The 22,222-nt window shown below is 36.0% G+C and overlaps 1 protein-coding gene across 1 annotated transcript in view; it reads right to left on the minus strand.

Annotated features, from left to right (window-relative positions):
• Positions 1-997: 997 nt before the first annotated feature.
• ANKRD55 (ankyrin repeat domain 55) overlaps positions 998-22,222 on the minus strand; it is a 204,424-nt gene continuing 183,199 nt past the window's right edge. Inside the window, 2 exon segments of the mRNA XM_053699692.1 lie at positions 998-1,257; positions 20,680-20,781. Of these exon segments, the coding sequence (XP_053555667.1) occupies positions 998-1,257; positions 20,680-20,781 (362 nt within the window).

The raw sequence follows: 22,222 nt of genomic DNA on the forward strand, positions 1-22,222 counted from the left end.
CCTTCAAGAAAAACATGATTTTCATGCAGGACAATGCTCCATCACACGTGTCCAAGTACTCCACAGCGTGGCTGGCAAGAAAGGGTATAAAAGAAGAAAATCTAATGACATGGCCTCCTTGTTCACCTGATCTGAACCCCATTGAGAACCTGTGGTCCATCATCAAATGGGAGATTTACAAGGAGGGAAAACAGTACACCTCTCTGAACATTGTCTGGGAGGCTGTGGTTGCTGCTGCACGCAATGTTGATGGTGAACAGATCAAAACACTGACAGAATCCATGGATGGCAGGCTTTTGAGTGTCCTTGCAAAGAAAGGTGGCTATATTGGTCACTGATTTGTTTTTGTTTTGTTTTTGAATGTCAGAAATGTATATTTGTGAATGTTGAGATGTTATATTGGTTTCACTGGTAAAAATAAATAATTGAAATGGGTATATATTTGTTTTTTGTTAAGTTGCCTAATAATTATGCACAGTAATAGTCACCTGCACACACAGATATCCCCATAAAATAGCTATAACTAAAAACAAACTAAAAACTACTTCCAAAACTATTCAGCTTTGATATTAATGAGTTTTTTGGGTTCATTGAGAACATGGTTGTTGTTCAATAATAAAATGAATCCTCAAAAATACAACTTGCCTAATAATTCTGCACTCCCTGTATTGTGTATCAACAAGAACAAGGAATTGCATTTATTTTTATTTTTTTATTTGTATTAAAGGCATAAATTAAAATAAAAAACAGGAAAAAGTCAGTGCGCTTTTATATAGTTTGGATCAACCCATTTAATTTAAAAGGTAATTAGTAATTATTTCACATGTTTTTGGCATGGAAGATCACAAAATAATAACTTATAAAAAGGATTAGCTTTTAAAAATATAGTGAAAGCCTAAATAATGTTTCTACTCAATGCAGATACAAACTCTTTACATTTCTTTCTCACAGACCTTGGACTGATATACACACACAACACTGTAAAAACATCTGCACGTTAGTCATTAGTGTCTAATGTATTGGGAGATTTCATAAGGCTTTCTGTTGTACTGAGCTCCTTCTGGCTTGGAATAGCTGGCAAAACACGTGTTGTCCTCAGAGGTTCTCTTCGTAAAACAGGTAGGAAAGAGTATAATGAGTGGCTCTGAGACTTAGAGATAATTAAAGGTGACAGAGTAGTTCCACTAGTAATGGAATTTAAAGGCAGAGACATTGACTTTTTGACACCCTGACAGATTTGCCCAGATGGCAACTGAACTGGAAAAAAATACAGAAAAGTAAGATTAGTATTTTTTACATTGATTTAATATAGATAATTAATTATTTGATGAAAAAAAATTGTACTTATTCTAAATAACATAAATTAGAAAAAATAACGGCTAGATTTAGAGTTTTGTCGGTAACGACCCGCGTAGCTAACGCTGGCTTTTTTTTTCCCCGCACCTTTTAAATACCGCTGGTATTTAGAGTTCACAGAATGGCTGCGTTAGGCTCCAAAAAGGGAGCGTAGAGCATAATTTACTGCCACTGCAACTCTCAATACCAGCGGTGCTTACGGACGCGGCCAGCTTCAAAAACGTGCTTGTGCACGATTCCCCCATAGGAAACAATGGGGCAGTTTGAGCTGAAAAAAAAAGCAGCATTCTGCTCCTAACGCAGCCCCATTGTTTCCTATGGGGAAACACTTCCTAAGTCTGCACCTAACACCCTAACATGTACCCCGAGTCTAAACACCCCTAACCTTACACTTATTAACCCCTAATCTGCCGCCCCCGCTATCGCTAACCCCTGCATATTTTTTAACCCCTAATCTGCCGCTCTGTACACCGGCGCAACCTACATTATCCCTATGAACCCCTAATCTGCTGCCCCTAACACCGCCGACCCCTATATTATATTTATTAACCCCTAATCTGCCGCCCCCAATGTCGTCTCCACCTACCTACAATTATTAACCCCTAATCTGCCGACCGGACCTCGCCGCTACTCTAATAAAGTTATTAACCCCTAAAGGTAAATCTAACCCTAACACTAACACCCCCCTAAGTTAAATATAATTTAAATCTAACGAAATAAATTAACTCTTATTAAATAAATTATTCCTATTTAAAGCTAAATACTTACCTGTGAAATAAATCCTAATATAGCTACAATATAAATTATAATTATATTGTAGCTATTTTAGGATTTATATTTATTTTATAGGCAACTTTTATTTATTTTAACCAGGTACAATAGCTATTAAATAGTTAATAACTATTTAATAGCTACCTAGTTAAAATAATTACAAAATTACCTGTAAAATAAATCCTAACCTAAGTTACAATTAAACCTAACACTACACTATCAATAAATTCATTAAATACAATACCTACAAATAAATACAATTAAATAAACTAACTAAAGTACAAAAAATAAAAAAAGAACTAAGTTACAAAAAATAAAAAAATATTTACAAACATTATAAAAATATTACAACAATTTTAAGCTAATTACACCTACTCTAAGCCCCCTAATAAAATAACAAAGCCCCCCAAAATAAAAAAATGCCCTACCCTATTCTAAAATAAAAATAGAAAAGCTCTTTTACCTTACCAGCCCTTAAAAGGGCCTTTTGCGGGGCATGCCCCAAAGAATTCAGCTCTTTTGCCTGATTAGGGGTTAATAATTGTAGGTAGGTGGAGGCGACGTTGGGGGCGGCAGATTAGGGGTTAATAAATATAATATAGGGGTCGGCGGTGTTAGGGGCAGCAGATTAGGGGTACATAGGGATAACGTAGGTGGCGGCGGTGTGCGGTCGGCAGATTAGGGGTTAAAAAATGTAATTAGAGTGGCGGCGATGTGGGGGGGCCTCGGTTTAGGGGTACATAGGTAGTTTATGGGTGTTAGTGTACTTTAGAGCAAAGTAGTTAAGAGCTTTATGAACCGGCGTTAGCCCAGAAAGCTCTTAACTCCTGGTTTTTTTCTGCGGCTGGAGTCTTGTTGTTAGATTTCTAACGCTCACTTCAGCCAAGACTCTAAATACCAGCGTTAGAAAGATCCCATTGAAAAGATAGGATACGCAAATGGTGTAGGGGGATCTGCGGTATGGAAAAGTCGCGGCTGCAAAGTGAGCGTTATACCCTTTCCTGACTGACTCTAAATACCAGCGGGCGGCCAAAACCAGCGTTTGGAGCCTCTAACGCTGGTTTTGACGGCTAACGCCAAACTCTAAATCTAGGCGTAAATATCTAATAAATCTAGAAATAGTTTTCTTCAAGCTGAGGGAGAACATGCAGAATAATATAAAAATTGTTATAATTCAGTTGGTGGGAAATTTCCCTTAAATGTTGCACTAAAATTAAATGAAACAGCCATGAATTATTTATTTGATATTTGCAGTTGTATTTGCGTGCATCTCTGTTATATTTGTTGTGAATACATTTTACACTGGCAAGCAGAATATAGACCAATGAATACAGCACTAAAATATTTACATAAATAAATGTTTTGTGGTTCTTACTTATTTATAAAATAAATTAAAAAATGCTGCCTAGTCTGCAGATTTCTATTTATAGCTGCCATAAAAATATAATTTTTTCAGTATAGTCTTTGGTTTATGTCATTTTTTTTTCTAGATTTTTTTCCCTAGATTTTCCCCATAGATTTTTAGACACCCTGACAGATTTTGCCCAGATGGCAACTGAACTGGACAAAAAAATACAGAAAAGTAAGATTAGTATTTTTTACATTGATAATAATTAATTATTTGATGACAATAGCAATTCATTTTGCAGTTACCATATAGAAAATATTTACTTTGGTCCCAATATGACAGTGATTAAATAATAGAAAACAGATTTGACCATAAAGCGAAACACAAGGGCCTAGATTACGAGTTTTGCGTTAGGGTTAAAAAGCAGCATTGAGAGGTCCCAACGCTGCTTTTTTCCTAACGCTGGTATTACGAGTCTTGCAGTTACTGGTGTATCACTCACTTTTTTTCCGCGACTCGAACATATCGCAAATCCACTTATGTAAATTGCTTATCCCATATTTTCAATGGTACTTGCATAACGCCGGTATTACGAGTCTTGGAAAAAGTGAGCGGTACAGCCTCTCCTGTCAAGACTCGTACCGCATTTAAAAGTCAGTAGTTAAGAGTTTTATGGGCTAACGCTGTAACATAAAACTCTTAACTAAAGTGCTAAAAAGTACACTAACACCCATAAACTACCTATTAACCCCTAAACCGAGCCCCCCCCCACATCGCAAACACTTAAATAAAATTATTAACCCCTAATCTGATGACCGGACATCGCCGCCACTTTAATAAAAATATTAACCCCTAAACCACCGCACTCCCGCCTCACCAACACTAGTTAAATTTTATTAACCCCTAATCTGCCACCCCCAATGTCGCCGCCACTATATTAACCCCTAAACCTAAGTCTAACCCTAACCCTAACCCCCCTAACTTAAATATAATTTAAATAAATCTAAATAAAATTACTACAATTAAATAAATTATTCCTATTTAAAACTAAATACTTACCTATAAAATAAACCCTAAGCTAGCTAAAATATAACTAATAGTTACCTCGTAGCTAGTTTAGAGTTTATTTTTATTTCACAGGTAACTTTGTATTTATTTTAACTAGGTAGAATAGTTATTAAATAGTTATTAACTATTTAATAGCTACCTAACTAAAATAAATACAAATTGACCTGTAAAATAAAAATAAACTTAAGTTACAATTACACCTAACACTACACTATAATTACATTAATTCCCTAAACAAACTACAATTAAATACAATTAAATACAATTATCTAAATTACGAAAAACAAACACTAAATTACAGAAAATAATAAAAAAATTTCAATTTTTTAAAACTAATTACACCTAATCTAATCCCCCTAATAAAATAAAAAAGTCCCCCAAAATAATAAAAAACTGTAGTTAGTTTAAGGAATTTAATTATAGTGTAGTGTTGGGTGTAATTGTAATTTAGGTTTATTTTTATTTTACAGGTCAATTTGTATTTATTTTAGCTAGGTAGCTATTAAACAGTTGATAACTATTTAATAACTATTGTACCTAGTTAAAATAAATACAAAGTTGCCTGTAAAATAAAAATAACCCCTAAGCTAGATACAATGTAACTATTAGTTATATTGTAGCTAGCTTAGGGTTTATTTTATAGGTAAGTATTTAGTTTTAAATAGGAATAATTTAGTTAATTAAAGTTATTTTATTTAGATTATTTTAAATTATATTTAAGTTAGGGGGGTGTTAGGGTTAGACTTAGGTTTAGGGGTTAATATATTTATTATAATGGCGGCGACGTTGGCGGCGGCAGATTAGACTATAAAGACTATAAAGACTATAGTCTTTTATTTATGTCATTTTTTTCTAGATTTTTTTTCTAGATTTCCCCCCCTGAATAAAACATAATTTCTGTTTCTGTTACAATTATCTCATACTTATTCTTAGGCTGTTTATAAAAAAATAAATAAAAATTATTTATTGTAGCCTTTTAGCTACAATCAAATATTTCTGATGAAAAGTAAAATGAAGTTTTATTTTAATATTTCTACTGCTGACACACCATAGCCAAATGGTTAACTGCACTTGAATAACCAGATACATTTTGGACAAAAGGCTATTGGAAATATATGTCTTAAAACTGGTAAATTATTATTTAATTAAGCTAAAGATTGATTGAATGGAGCTTGATGCCCCTGTTTCCACACGAGCCTTCAGACTCGCCAAAAACAGCAGCTAAAGACCGCTGCTCTATAACTTCTACGCCTGCTCTGAGGCTGCGTACATCAATCCACCCAATCCCCTGCTAGCAGCCAAATGGGCACGAATCTGCAGGGGGCGGCATTGCACAAGCATGTCAGCGGACGGACATGATACACTACATCGTATATATGTCCGCTCACACTTTCATAAATCGGCCCCTAAGGGTAAAGTTGTACTTAGCATATAATTTATTTACAGAAAAAAGCTCTGTATACTCAAGAGACTTGTATTACAAGAACAGTTGATATGGTGCCAGAAAGACAGAATGATTTCCTAATCTTCCTTGGAAGCAAACTAGGGGAAAACCAATTTTATAAAAAAAGAGTCGGACTGCATAAGAAATAAGTCAAATTTTAAAGCTAAATGGGAATCATATATATTTTATCGTGTTACTGTTTTTTTGTTTTAGCTATTTTGGACCAGATTACAAGTGGTGCTCTATATACAGACATAGGTATATGCAGACATATATAGAAATATGTATTAAATAAAAATTCATAGAAAATATTCCCCTATGTGAACATTGGAATGTAAAATATTTTTAAATATTTATATGAATAATTTTTATTATATTGTGTATATATGGGTGTAACACTTTATTTTAATGTAATTATGTAGTTTTTAATGCAACTTTTAATTTTGCCCTAAACCTTTACGTGAGGACTTCAGTCACGCTAACCAAATGAGCACAAATTAACGTGGGTGCAATATTTTAATTTTACTTGTAATCTGGCCCTTAATCTTTTAATTTGTACTAATCTGAAATAATAACTATTTGCCATACAACAATTAATTTATACTGTTTAACATAACTCCACAAAGCATTACAATTTAAAGGGACACTGTACCCAAATTTTTTCTTTTGTGATTCAGATAGAGCATGCAATTTGAAGCAACTTTCTAATGTACTCCTATTATCAAATTTTCTTCATTCTCTTGGTATGTTTATTTGAAAAGCAAGAATTTAAGATTAGATGCCGGCCCATTTTTGGTGAACAACCTGGGTTGTCCTTGCTGATTGGGCAGCACCAATAAACAATTGCTGTCCATGGTTCTGAACCACAAATTTGCTGGCTCCTCAGCTTAGATGCCTTCTTTTTCAAATAAAGATATCAAGAGAACGAAGAAAATTTGATAATAGAAGTAAATTAGAAAGTTGCTTAAAATTGCATGCTCTATCTGAATCATAAAAGAAAATTTTTGGGTACAGTGACCCTTTAATGGGAAACTATTGGCCAGATTACAAGTGAGCACTAAATGCTGACTGCAGAAATTTAATGTACCTGTGGGTATGGGAGTGGCTGATTGAGTTACCAGGGTATATATACCCGTATGTTTGAAATCATTTGTTACCTTGACAAAGTCCCAGACTGGGGCCAAAATGTTAGAAACCAATTAAAGTTCTAAAACTGAAGAGCTGAGTCATATGATGTAATATATGATGTGCAGTCACTAGAGGCAGGTGAGGCAGAGCTTCACCTCTCATATGGGCAAAAATATATATTTTTTTATTGGCTTTTAAAAAAAAAAATTGCAATTTTTTTTCCCCAGCATTTTTTTTTTCACAGCTACATGTTGTGCAATGGAGAGGCACAAGCAGGTCTGCCCACCATTACACAACATGCTGCGCCACCTACTGGATGAAAGTGGTTAAGATCATTGCATGGCCCATAACTGCTTATTTGAGGCAGTCCTATTTGGGCTGACCCAATCCAGTGAGAGGAATTAGTAAGTGGAACTTAAGGTTGGGGCTGGATGTTAAATGATATAAAACAAAAAAAAAAAAACGAAAAAAAAACCCTTTAATTTATTTTGTTGCTGTCCTGTGAAGCTGCCAGCTTTGCTAAAGTGAAAAAGAGAGTTCTGTACTACCCCTCCAAGTGCAGTGGAATGTGCCACTGTCACTTCCTTACAGAGCAGCCAGGAAGAGATACAGTGAGCAGTGTTTTAGCCACATTTTATTGAAGTAAGTTCTGTAACCTTAGATTTTGCTGAAAGGGATTCTGTTAGTGAAAATGATAATTTAATGAATGTGGTTTAGTTTTTAGTTTTTTTACTCTTTTACAGCAGTTTAAGGATCGTTTTTGTATTTTGTTTACTCAAAATTTACTAACCCTCTGTGTGTGATTGTGTTGATCTCTCTTTCTCTCTCTCTCTCTCTAACCCTCTGTGTGTGATTGTGTCTCTCTCTTTCTCTCTCTCTAACCCTCTGTGTGTGATTGTGTCTCTCTCTCTTTCTCTCTCTCTCGCTCTCTCTCTAACCCTCTGTGTGTGATTGTGTCCCTCTCTCTTTCTCTCTCTCTCTCTAACCCTCTGTGTATGATTGTGTCTCTCTCTCTTTCTCTCTCTCTAACCCTCTGTGTGTGATTGTGTGTCTCTCTCTCTCTCTCTAACCATCTGTGTATGATTGTGTCTCTCTCTCTTTCTAACACTCTGTGTGTGATTGTGTCTCTCTCTCTTTCTCTCTCTCTAACCCTCTGTGTGTGATTGTGTCTCTCTCTCTTTCTCTCTAACCCTCTGTGTCTCTCTCCCCCGTCTCTCTCTACCCCCGAGTGCTTTTCTTTATTTCTGTCTACCTTTTATTTATTTAATTAATGAATTGGTAGTGCCATCTGATGGTGTGGTTTTATTTAAAGGGGTAGGGTCAAGCGCCCCACCATCTTTAAATTTCACCAGCCGCCACTGGATCAAGACATTTTTATATTTACTGAATAATGAAAGAATCTATAAGCATAATTTGCAGCATTAAAGTAAAAAGTATGTTTTAAACATATTTTAATGGGTTTGGATTTCTAAATCTCATAATCAGAGCAAGCATTTTGTTATCTGGCAAGAGTTTCTGTTACAATCCTTTAGACTAAAATCAGATGTTTACTAAGTTGACCAGTTTTCCAAGACACCATTTAAAGGGACATGAAATCCATATGTTTTCTTTCATGATTTAGAAAGAGCATGCAATTTTAAATAACTTTCCAATTTACATCTAATATCTAATTTTCTTCATTCTTTTGATATCCTTTGTTGAAAATCATATCTAAATATGCTCAGTAGCTGCTGATTGGTGGCTGCACATAGATACCTCATGTGATTGGCTCACCCATGTGCATTGCTATTTCTTCAACAAAGGATATCTAAAGAATGAAGGCGTATCCTAGCCACTGCCTCACCAGCCTCTGACGTCACTGCACGTCACTGCGTCACTGATATATATCACAGGAATACAATTCGGATAGGATTATAAAAGACCAGCATTTTTTTTACTTTTATACTTATATATATGTATATGTATATGTATATATATATATGTATACACATAAATAGACATGTATACATACAGACACATATATATATATAAAAGTAATACAGACCGCACTTGCTGGATTTCATAAAGTGTTCATCAATCCTTTATCCTTAAATGAGTGCAGTCTGTATTACTTTTTTTACTATTGCCTTGCCAATCACCCTGGTTGTTGTCTACAGGATGTCAGTGAGAGTGCAAATCCATATCCACTGTGTTTTTATATATATATATATATATATATATATATATATATATATATATATATATATATATATATATATATATATAATATATACTGTACACAGTGCTCAGCATAAATGAGTACACCCCAACATATTTGTCAGAAAACCTTTACTTACCTTTTAGAAACAATATATTCTATAGGACACTATACAACAAAATACTCCCACAAATGTGGGTCATTGATTGCAACCAAGATTTGTTAATTTGCACCCACAACAAAGTATTTTTCCTAACAAATTCATTCAAGACCATGTTGCAAAAATTGAATACATCGCAATGAAGGTCATAGGGGAAAAGCTAAATGTCTGACAACAAATTCCTAATTAACAAGAATTCAACTACAGGTGAGTCTAATTATTCATTAAACAGGTGTCCAGCAGACAGAAGATTATTAAAGGGCATTACTTACCAAATAAAACCCCTTCCCATGTCATGCTGTCAGCAATGGCACCACATGGAAGAGAATTGTCACAAGGCCTGAGAAAGAAAATAATTTCTTTACACAAGAGAGGTGAAGGCTTCAAGAATATCAGCAAAGCTTTACTTATTAGTCAGAATACTGTAGCAAAAGTGGTGATACAAAAATGTAACAAAGATGGAACTGCAACCATCTCAAAGAGATGTCCAGGCCATCCACGGAAGCTAAAACCTCAAAAGGAGTGTCTTCTGATGAGAAGGGTTAAAGAAAATCCCCATGCAAGTTCACTGCAGTTAGCTAAAGAAGTAGAAAGCCAAACTGGGGTGATTGTTTCCCGTGACACAATACGGCTTACACTGCAGAGGAATGGCATGGATGGGTGTCGTCCAGGAAGGAAGCCTCTCCTAAAGCCCATGCACAAAGAAGCCCACCTAGAATTTGCCAGGACACATGCTGAAAAAGAAGAAGTCTACTGGGACTCTGTACTCTGGAGTGATGAGACCAAGATAAATGTTTTTGGAACTGATGGCTTCAAACCCGTCGCAAGGTGAGGAGAACAATGAAAAATGCATGGTGCCTACAGTGAAACATGGTGGTGGCAGTGTCCTTCTGTGGTGCTGCATGAGTGCTGCTGGTGTCAGGGAGCTGCACTTCATTGATGGTATCATGAATTCACAGATGTACTGCTCTATATTGAAAGAGAAGATGCCATCATCACTCTGGGCCCTTGGTCGTCGTGCAGTTTTCCAACATGACAATGATCCAAAACATACATCTTAGGCCCGTGTTGCATTTCTGAAGAAGAACGTGATGCAGTGGCCAAGTATGTCTCCTGATCTGAACCCAATCGAACACCTATGAGGAATTCTGAAGAGACAAGTTGAGCATCACTCTCCATCCAGCATCCAGGCTCTAAAAGAGGTCGTTCTTGAATAATGGAAAAAGATATATTGCCAACTTGTTCATTCCATGCCTAGAAGACTTGGAGGCCTATTTATCAAAGGTCTGTCGGACCTGATCCGACAGTTCGGATCAGGTCCGACAGACCTCGCTGAATGCCATCCCTAACATTGCTGACACCTACCTACATTTATTAACCCCTAATCTGCCACCCCCAATGTCGCCGCCACTATATTAACCCCTAAACCTAAGTCTAACCCTAACCCTAACCCCCCTAACTTAAATATAATTTAAATAAATCTAAATAAAATTACTACAATTAAATAAATTATTCCTATTTAAAACTAAATACTTACCTATAAAATAAACCCTAAGCTAGCTAAAATATAACTAATAGTTACCTCGTAGCTAGTTTAGAGTTTATTTTTATTTCACAGGTAACTTTGTATTTATTTTAACTAGGTAGAATAGTTATTAAATAGTTATTAACTATTTAATAGCTACCTAACTAAAATAAATACAAATTGACCTGTAAAATAAAAATAAACTTAAGTTACAATTACACCTAACACTACACTATAATTACATTAATTCCCTAAACAAACTACAATTAAATACAATTAAATACAATTATCTAAATTACGAAAAACAAACACTAAATTACAGAAAATAATAAAAAAATTTCAATTTTTTAAAACTAATTACACCTAATCTAATCCCCCTAATAAAATAAAAAAGTCCCCCAAAATAATAAAAAACTGTAGTTAGTTTAAGGAATTTAATTATAGTGTAGTGTTGGGTGTAATTGTAATTTAGGTTTATTTTTATTTTACAGGTCAATTTGTATTTATTTTAGCTAGGTAGCTATTAAACAGTTGATAACTATTTAATAACTATTGTACCTAGTTAAAATAAATACAAAGTTGCCTGTAAAATAAAAATAACCCCTAAGCTAGATACAATGTAACTATTAGTTATATTGTAGCTAGCTTAGGGTTTATTTTATAGGTAAGTATTTAGTTTTAAATAGGAATAATTTAGTTAATTAAAGTTATTTTATTTAGATTATTTTAAATTATATTTAAGTTAGGGGGGTGTTAGGGTTAGACTTAGGTTTAGGGGTTAATATATTTATTATAATGGCGGCGACGTTGGCGGCGGCAGATTAGACTATAAAGACTATAAAGACTATAGTCTTTTATTTATGTCATTTTTTTCTAGATTTTTTTTCTAGATTTCCCCCCCTGAATAAAACATAATTTCTGTTTCTGTTACAATTATCTCATACTTATTCTTAGGCTGTTTATAAAAAAATAAATAAAAATTATTTATTGTAGCCTTTTAGCTACAATCAAATATTTCTGATGAAAAGTAAAATGAAGTTTTATTTTAATATTTCTACTGCTGACACACCATAGCCAAATGGTTAACTGCACTTGAATAACCAGATACATTTTGGACAAAAGGCTATTGGAAATATATGTCTTAAAACTGGTAAATTATTATTTAATTAAGCTAAAGATTGATTGAATGGAGCTTGATGCCCCTGTTTCCACACGAGCCTTCAGACTCGCCAAAAACAGCAGCTAAAGACCGCTGCTCTATAACTTCTACGCCTGCTCTGAGGCTGCGTACATCAATCCACCCAATCCCCTGCTAGCAGCCAAATGGGCACGAATCTGCAGGGGGCGGCATTGCACAAGCATGTCAGCGGACGGACATGATACACTACATCGTATATATGTCCGCTCACACTTTCATAAATCGGCCCCTAAGGGTAAAGTTGTACTTAGCATATAATTTATTTACAGAAAAAAGCTCTGTATACTCAAGAGACTTGTATTACAAGAACAGTTGATATGGTGCCAGAAAGACAGAATGATTTCCTAATCTTCCTTGGAAGCAAACTAGGGGAAAACCAATTTTATAAAAAAAGAGTCGGACTGCATAAGAAATAAGTCAAATTTTAAAGCTAAATGGGAATCATATATATTTTATCGTGTTACTGTTTTTTTGTTTTAGCTATTTTGGACCAGATTACAAGTGGTGCTCTATATACAGACATAGGTATATGCAGACATATATAGAAATATGTATTAAATAAAAATTCATAGAAAATATTCCCCTATGTGAACATTGGAATGTAAAATATTTTTAAATATTTATATGAATAATTTTTATTATATTGTGTATATATGGGTGTAACACTTTATTTTAATGTAATTATGTAGTTTTTAATGCAACTTTTAATTTTGCCCTAAACCTTTACGTGAGGACTTCAGTCACGCTAACCAAATGAGCACAAATTAACGTGGGTGCAATATTTTAATTTTACTTGTAATCTGGCCCTTAATCTTTTAATTTGTACTAATCTGAAATAATAACTATTTGCCATACAACAATTAATTTATACTGTTTAACATAACTCCACAAAGCATTACAATTTAAAGGGACACTGTACCCAAATTTTTTCTTTTGTGATTCAGATAGAGCATGCAATTTGAAGCAACTTTCTAATGTACTCCTATTATCAAATTTTCTTCATTCTCTTGGTATGTTTATTTGAAAAGCAAGAATTTAAGATTAGATGCCGGCCCATTTTTGGTGAACAACCTGGGTTGTCCTTGCTGATTGGGCAGCACCAATAAACAATTGCTGTCCATGGTTCTGAACCACAAATTTGCTGGCTCCTCAGCTTAGATGCCTTCTTTTTCAAATAAAGATATCAAGAGAACGAAGAAAATTTGATAATAGAAGTAAATTAGAAAGTTGCTTAAAATTGCATGCTCTATCTGAATCATAAAAGAAAATTTTTGGGTACAGTGACCCTTTAATGGGAAACTATTGGCCAGATTACAAGTGAGCACTAAATGCTGACTGCAGAAATTTAATGTACCTGTGGGTATGGGAGTGGCTGATTGAGTTACCAGGGTATATATACCCGTATGTTTGAAATCATTTGTTACCTTGACAAAGTCCCAGACTGGGGCCAAAATGTTAGAAACCAATTAAAGTTCTAAAACTGAAGAGCTGAGTCATATGATGTAATATATGATGTGCAGTCACTAGAGGCAGGTGAGGCAGAGCTTCACCTCTCATATGGGCAAAAATATATATTTTTTTATTGGCTTTTAAAAAAAAAAATTGCAATTTTTTTTCCCCAGCATTTTTTTTTTCACAGCTACATGTTGTGCAATGGAGAGGCACAAGCAGGTCTGCCCACCATTACACAACATGCTGCGCCACCTACTGGATGAAAGTGGTTAAGATCATTGCATGGCCCATAACTGCTTATTTGAGGCAGTCCTATTTGGGCTGACCCAATCCAGTGAGAGGAATTAGTAAGTGGAACTTAAGGTTGGGGCTGGATGTTAAATGATATAAAACAAAAAAAAAAAAACAAAAAAAAACCCTTTAATTTATTTTGTTGCTGTCCTGTGAAGCTGCCAGCTTTGCTAAAGTGAAAAAGAGAGTTCTGTACTACCCCTCCAAGTGCAGTGGAATGTGCCACTGTCACTTCCTTACAGAGCAGCCAGGAAGAGATACAGTGAGCAGTGTTTTAGCCACATTTTATTGAAGTAAGTTCTGTAACCTTAGATTTTGCTGAAAGGGATTCTGTTAGTGAAAATGATAATTTAATGAATGTGGTTTAGTTTTTAGTTTTTTTACTCTTTTACAGCAGTTTAAGGATCGTTTTTGTATTTTGTTTACTCAAAATTTACTAACCCTCTGTGTGTGATTGTGTTGATCTCTCTTTCTCTCTCTCTCTCTCTCTCTAACCCTCTGTGTGTGATTGTGTCTCTCTCTTTCTCTCTCTCTAACCCTCTGTGTGTGATTGTGTCTCTCTCTCTTTCTCTCTCTCTCGCTCTCTCTCTAACCCTCTGTGTGTGATTGTGTCCCTCTCTCTTTCTCTCTCTCTCTCTAACCCTCTGTGTATGATTGTGTCTCTCTCTCTTTCTCTCTCTCTAACCCTCTGTGTGTGATTGTGTGTCTCTCTCTCTCTCTCTAACCATCTGTGTATGATTGTGTCTCTCTCTCTTTCTAACACTCTGTGTGTGATTGTGTCTCTCTCTCTTTCTCTCTCTCTAACCCTCTGTGTGTGATTGTGTCTCTCTCTCTTTCTCTCTAACCCTCTGTGTCTCTCTCCCCCGTCTCTCTCTACCCCCGAGTGCTTTTCTTTATTTCTGTCTACCTTTTATTTATTTAATTAATGAATTGGTAGTGCCATCTGATGGTGTGGTTTTATTTAAAGGGGTAGGGTCAAGCGCCCCACCATCTTTAAATTTCACCAGCCGCCACTGGATCAAGACATTTTTATATTTACTGAATAATGAAAGAATCTATAAGCATAATTTGCAGCATTAAAGTAAAAAGTATATTTTAAACATATTTTAATGGGTTTGGATTTCTAAATCTCATAATCAGAGCAAGCATTTTGTTATCTGGCAAGAGTTTCTGTTACAATCCTTTAGACTAAAATCAGATGTTTACTAAGTTGACCAGTTTTCCAAGACACCATTTAAAGGGACATGAAATCCATATGTTTTCTTTCATGATTTAGAAAGAGCATGCAATTTTAAATAACTTTCCAATTTACATCTAATATCTAATTTTCTTCATTCTTTTGATATCCTTTGTTGAAAATCATATCTAAATATGCTCAGTAGCTGCTGATTGGTGGCTGCACATAGATACCTCATGTGATTGGCTCACCCATGTGCATTGCTATTTCTTCAACAAAGGATATCTAAAGAATGAAGGCGTATCCTAGCCACTGCCTCACCAGCCTCTGACGTCACTGCACGTCACTGCGTCACTGATATATATCACAGGAATACAATTCGGATAGGATTATAAAAGACCAGCATTTTTTTTACTTTTATACTTATATATATGTATATGTATATGTATATATATATATGTATACACATAAATAGACATGTATACATACAGACACATATATATATATAAAAGTAATACAGACCGCACTTGCTGGATTTCATAAAGTGTTCATCAATCCTTTATCCTTAAATGAGTGCAGTCTGTATTACTTTTTTTACTATTGCCTTGCCAATCACCCTGGTTGTTGTCTACAGGATGTCAGTGAGAGTGCAAATCCATATCCACTGTGTGTTTATATATATATATATATATATATATATATATATATATATATATATATATATATATATATATATATATATATATATATATATATATATATATAATATATACTGTACACAGTGCTCAGCATAAATGAGTACACCCCAACATATTTGTCAGAAAACCTTTACTTACCTTTTAGAAACAATATATTCTATAGGACACTATACAACAAAATACTCCCACAAATGTGGGTCATTGATTGCAACCAAGATTTGTTAATTTGCACCCACAACAAAGTATTTTTCCTAACAAATTCATTCAAGACCATGTTGCAAAAATTGAATACATCGCAATGAAGGTCATAGGGGAAAAGCTAAATTCCTAATTAACAAGAATTCAACTACAGGTGAGTCTAATTATTCATTAAACAGGTGTCCAGCAGACAGAAGATTATTAAAGGGCATTACTTACCAAATAAAACCCCTTCCCATGTCATGCTGTCAGCAATGGCACCACATGGAAGAGAATTGTCACAAGGCCTGAGAAAGAAAATAATTTCTTTACACAAGAGAGGTGAAGGCTTCAAGAATATCAGCAAAGCTTTACTTATTAGTCAGAATACTGTAGCAAAAGTGGTGATACAAAAATGTAACAAAGATGGAACTGCAACCATCTCAAAGAGATGTCCAGGCCATCCACAGAAGCTAAAACCTCAAAAGGAGTGTCTTCTGATGAGAAGGGTTAAAGAAAATCCCCATGCAAGTTCACTGCAGTTAGCTAAAGAAGTAGAAAGCCAAACTGGGGTGATTGTTTCCCGTGACACAATACGGCTTACACTGCAGAGGAATGGCATGGATGGGTGTCGTCCAGGAAGGAAGCCTCTCCTAAAGCCCATGCACAAAGAAGCCCACCTAGAATTTGCCAGGACACATGCTGAAAAAGAAGAAGTCTACTGGGACTCTGTACTCTGGAGTGATGAGACCAAGATAAATGTTTTTGGAACTGATGGCTTCAAACCCGTCGCAAGGTGAGGAGAACAATGAAAAATGCATGGTGCCTACAGTGAAACATGGTGGTGGCAGTGTCCTTCTGTGGTGCTGCATGAGTGCTGCTGGTGTCAGGGAGCTGCACTTCATTGATGGTATCATGAATTCACAGATGTACTGCTCTATATTGAAAGAGAAGATGCCATCATCACTCTGGGCCCTTGGTCGTCGTGCAGTTTTCCAACATGACAATGATCCAAAACATACATCTTAGGCCCGTGTTGCATTTCTGAAGAAGAACGTGATGCAGTGGCCAAGTATGTCTCCTGATCTGAACCCAATCGAACACCTATGAGGAATTCTGAAGAGACAAGTTGAGCATCACTCTCCATCCAGCATCCAGGCTCTAAAAGAGGTCGTTCTTGAATAATGGAAAAAGATATATTGCCAACTTGTTCATTCCATGCCTAGAAGACTTGGAGGCCTATTTATCAAAGGTCTGTCGGACCTGATCCGACAGTTCGGATCAGGTCCGACAGACCTCGCTGAATGCGGAGAGCAGTACGCTCTCCATATTCAGCATTGCACCAGCAGCTCACAAGAGCTGCTGGTGCAACGCCGCCCCCTGCAGACTCGCGGCCAATCGGCCGCCAGCAGGGAGGTGTCAATCAACCCGATCGTACTCAATCGGGTTGAATTGTGGCGATTCCTGTCCGACTGCTCAGAGCAGACTGACAGGTTGCTGCTTCATAACTGCTGTATCTGGCGAGTCTTCAGACTCGCCAGAAACATGGGCCCACAAGCACCATACGGAACTTGATAAATGGGCCTCTTGGTGCTGTCCTTACAAATCATGGAGGTCATACAAAATACTAGATGTAGTAGTTTTTGTTGTGGGGTGTATTATTATCCTTACTTTCATGTAATGAGCTAAACAAATTTTCTATAAAACTCAGTTTTGTCAAAATTCTGGAAATTGTTATTGTGTTCATTGAGATATTGATTAAAATCTTACTTTTCAAAAGTGGTGTACTCATTTATGCTGAACACTGTATATATACTGTATATATACACACACATACATACACATTGATTGGAGCCCTTTCCAGTCAAACACTTTGCCATATACTTTTTTAACCCTTTTTAAAATCTTTTTATCAATATTAAAATTATATTTGTTAATACAAAAGTGTATATATGAAGCTAAAAGTTTATTTTAATATGTTTTGGTGTATATATATGAAGGTAAAAGTTTATTTTAATATGTTTTGGATATGTTTTGTGATTTTTATTTTTAACCCTTTCACTTCACTTTACTTCAGGTCTCAAGTAAAGTGAAATATTCTAGCACGTTTCCAATATCCTTTGAAAGTATAGGTTTCAAGGATGGATTGTGAGCAGGATCATGAGCTTATCTATTTTTATCTAAAGGGCCAGTCAACACCGAACACAACATTTCATATTTTTAAAACTCAAATGAAGATCCGCCTGCACTGCCTCCCTTCTCTATTACCTCTATCCTTCTTCAAGTAATCCTTTACCATACAAGCGTTAATCTGCTCGAATTATGGCCGCCTAACTCCCCTCACCGTTACGTATCTCCCTTCCCTTTCAAGCCATCAGCCAATCATAATTCAATCCTGGGTCAGAATCTTCAAGCTCGTTCATGGATTTTCGCGCATGAGCGATGCAATAGGAACCAAATAAGCGGAACTTTATTCTGCACAATTTTTGCTGACACCAAGCACACGAATTAACTGCTGCAAGTCCGATTTTAGAGTATGATCTGAATTATTTACAAATGCGCATGCACAATGACGTATGAAGAGCGTCATCAATACCTACATGGACGAGCCTGAAATGGCATAGAGATAGGGAAGAAGGATGAGGTGGAGGAGTTTGGCAGCCATATTTAGCATAGATTAAACGATGTATCGTGAATCATTACTAGGACAAGGATATATGTAATACAGAAGGGAGGCAGTGCAAGCGGATCTTTGTTTGGGTTTTAAATATATGAAATCATGTTGCGTTGGGTGTTGACTGTCCCTTTAAGGATCATGAGCTTGTCTGGGAGGTTGGTGGGCATGTCTGAGCGGTTTATGTTTGTGTCTTGGTGGTCTATGGATGGGGCTAAGGGAAATTGTTGAAAATTGGGAAACATGGCTGTCTCAGAGGGACAGAGCTCAGAATTATGGACTGTCCCTCTCAAATAAGGACAGTTGGGAGATCTGGGGTTATATAGGCAAATGGTTACTGCAGATGGGTAAATGTGATTGTTTCCTCTATGGTCAATATATCATACAATCATTCAATAAAGAACTTGATAATAATAACAACTGAATATGATTGGCCCTGCAATGCAGCTTGCAATATTTTATCTTGACGTGGTTTTATGTAGTTAAAGCAAGATATAATTTATGCTGCACATTATAATGAGTATATGTTGCTATACCACATGAATAAATGTGTCAGTGTTACAGAGACAAGAAACACAATACAATTTTAAAGCTGCCATTTTGTTATTGATTTGCAGAAGTATCTTTCTGACTAGCTTTAAATGAGTGTGTGCACTGCTCTAAGCAAATACATAGTTGGTTTAGGCTATTTGCTGCATTTTGGCCTCTCTATGGAGGGTGGGACACATACAACTTTTACAACAAAAGCAAGAGGTGTTTAATAAACCTTTAAAGGGCCATAATAGTTGAAAAATTATATGCTCTAATTCGAGTATATAATTTAAGGAATATCGACCTTTTGTGAGGGTTAAACACACAGTAAAAGTACTGCTCGCACATTTGGTGGTCTTGCCCTAAGTTGAGGCCCATCTGGAACAGGTGCTTCTTGACCTTGTTGCATATGGGTATTTCTCTCCCCTGCACCCCAGAAGTTGCCTTACTCCACGTGGGTACTTGCAAACTCCCCAGACACTATGCTTCATTAAGCATCTATCTCCTCTCAGCTGTCAAACTTAACATAGCCAAAGCTTGGAAAAGAATTAACCCCCCATCTTGGTCTGACATTACCCAAACCATGGCCTATATCTACACCATGGAAAAGCCTATCTATTACTCCAAAGATAGAGTTGACTTCTTTGAACTAATTTGGGCAGAATGGAAGAATAGGATTGACACAACATGGCTCCCTAGCTTTGAGACTTAAGTCAGAGTATCTTTACCCAGTAGAATCGGTACGCCATCCCACACCTACTCAGTTTTAACTAGCGTCCATTGTAGGTTCATATCCGTCTCCTTAGGACCTGCTTTCCCTCCCCCCCCTCTCCCCTTGGATGATCCCCCCCCCCTTTTTATCCCTCATTACTCATCATAGACTCAAGTGAACAATCTTGTTACTCCCTTATATCAGATACGGAGGTGTTCATGTTATTAAGATTTCTTGTCGCATGTTGTGTGATTACCTATGTATCCATTACTTATGTTTATCACTGGAATAGTACGCTTTGGCCGTACTAATGCTGTACTTGTTTATTCTATTTGAAAAACTAATAAAATATATCTTAAAAAAAAAAAAAAAAAAAGTACTGCTCGGGATCTGAAGAGAACTGCTGGTCTAGAGCAGATACTGCAGCTGATCTAATCATCAGCGCTAGTTACACATCTGAGTCATGCGAATATTGCTGCTTATTGGATCAGCGGCTGTTGTAGCTTGGGACCAGATGTGCTCTGCGGTGCCTGAGCGGGACTTCTCCTGTGTGTTTAAAGTAATCGTGGGGGTTAAACATGTAGTAGTGTTGGGTCTATAGTCATAAAATTATGTAAGAATGTATTTTTTTCTATTATGGCCCTTAAAGGTGTTCTTTGTTAGATGCTCTATAGTTATTTTTATTAAACACAGAAATTAAAAAGGAACAGTTGCTAATAGTGGATGTGAGTCTTTATAATATGTATTATCAAGGGAATGAAACAACACTTACTTTTCTTAACACAGTGATCCGGTATTGGAGATAAGATATTCCTAGTTAGTTGTAGTTCTTTCATTCTTGGCTTTTCCTGGGAGAATTGATTTGAGAGATGACCTAATATATATATTAAAACAAATTATAAGTCACAATATAAAATACAACTGTCCACTATTTAGCTTAGTAGTTTGTCAAAAAACTAAAAGACATTTATTTAACTGGACATTAAAGACATTTTTATTTTTTTGCATCAAAAACAAAACAGATTTTCTATTGCTTATTAAAACAAGATTCTGTGTTCTTGCTTGTGGAGGCACGTCCCAATCCAGTAACACAGCTGTGTGTGTGAGCTTTTCTTTGCCAGACAGTAAGCTATCTGCCCCTAGGAATTTCTTCTGCACAAATATATCTTGCTTGTTTTATTATCAGTTCAAACAGCTTTATATGTTTCATATTTTTAATGAAAAAAATATTATAAAGATGTTGTTAGTCTTTCATATACATCAGGGATGGCAAATGTTGTTAGTCTTTCATATAAATCAGGAATGGCCAATTGGCAATAGTTTGTGCAGCCCCCCAGGGGAAAGCAAAACTAAGAATCTTTGCTATAGTTTTGTGTCCCCATGCAAAAGCAAAACTAAAAATATGAGCTTTAGAGAATTCCGGTAATAGGTAAACAAATTGGCCACAACTGAAAATAGCCCTCTAAAGGGAAGAACAGCAGATAGAGGGCACCCTTACCACTAACAACACAGCAAATAAACTGTGAGGACAGAAGCTGCCTAGCTTTGATAGGAGGACCTGGTGCGGTCGGAGGTTTGTTCAGTGGTTTCTCTTTCTAGCTGCACACATTTGATTGGTACCCAAGATAGGCTGGGCAGTGGGCTGATCTTTCATTGCACAGGGCATGTACACAGTAATAGGAGTGCAAGGAGAGCTAAATGTGAAGGCTGCCTGGTGATGTATATATTGCATTTAGACAATCTGGTCAAGTTAAATCCTTGCAGGCTTTTTATTTGGGTGGTGTCTTACTATTTTTTATTTTTTTTAAAATGGTTGTCTCTTACCACCCCAGAGGCAGTATCATTTAAGACAGAGTGGTACTTTTTATTGATTATATGTCTGGAACAGAGGCTGGAGTATATTACATTGGACATGAGTACTGCCAGTGGCGGCTGGTGAATTTTTAAGATGGTGGTGCACAAGACCACGCCCCTTTGAGAAAGCCCCACCCCTCAAATGGCCCCACCCATTTGAACCAAAGTAGACACAAATTCTAAACTCTTGAACACTCCAAGTGTAATATAAATCAGCAAAGTAAGGGAGTCACTCACAGGGTCTTGTAGTTAAGAACAAAGTCTTTATTAATAAAGACTTTGTTCTTAACTACAAGACCCTGTGAGTGACTCCCTAACTTTGCTGATATATATATATATATATATATATATATATATATATATATATATAAAATAAAAGTTTAAAGTCATCTCTGTAACACAGTTCCAGGTAGGCAGAAGACTCTAGAGTTCTATATGCTATTGAAAGCAGAGGGCACCAT

Source organism: Bombina bombina, chromosome 2, assembly GCF_027579735.1.
Source record: "Bombina bombina isolate aBomBom1 chromosome 2, aBomBom1.pri, whole genome shotgun sequence".
In the NCBI taxonomy this organism is placed as follows: domain Eukaryota; kingdom Metazoa; phylum Chordata; class Amphibia; order Anura; family Bombinatoridae; genus Bombina; species Bombina bombina.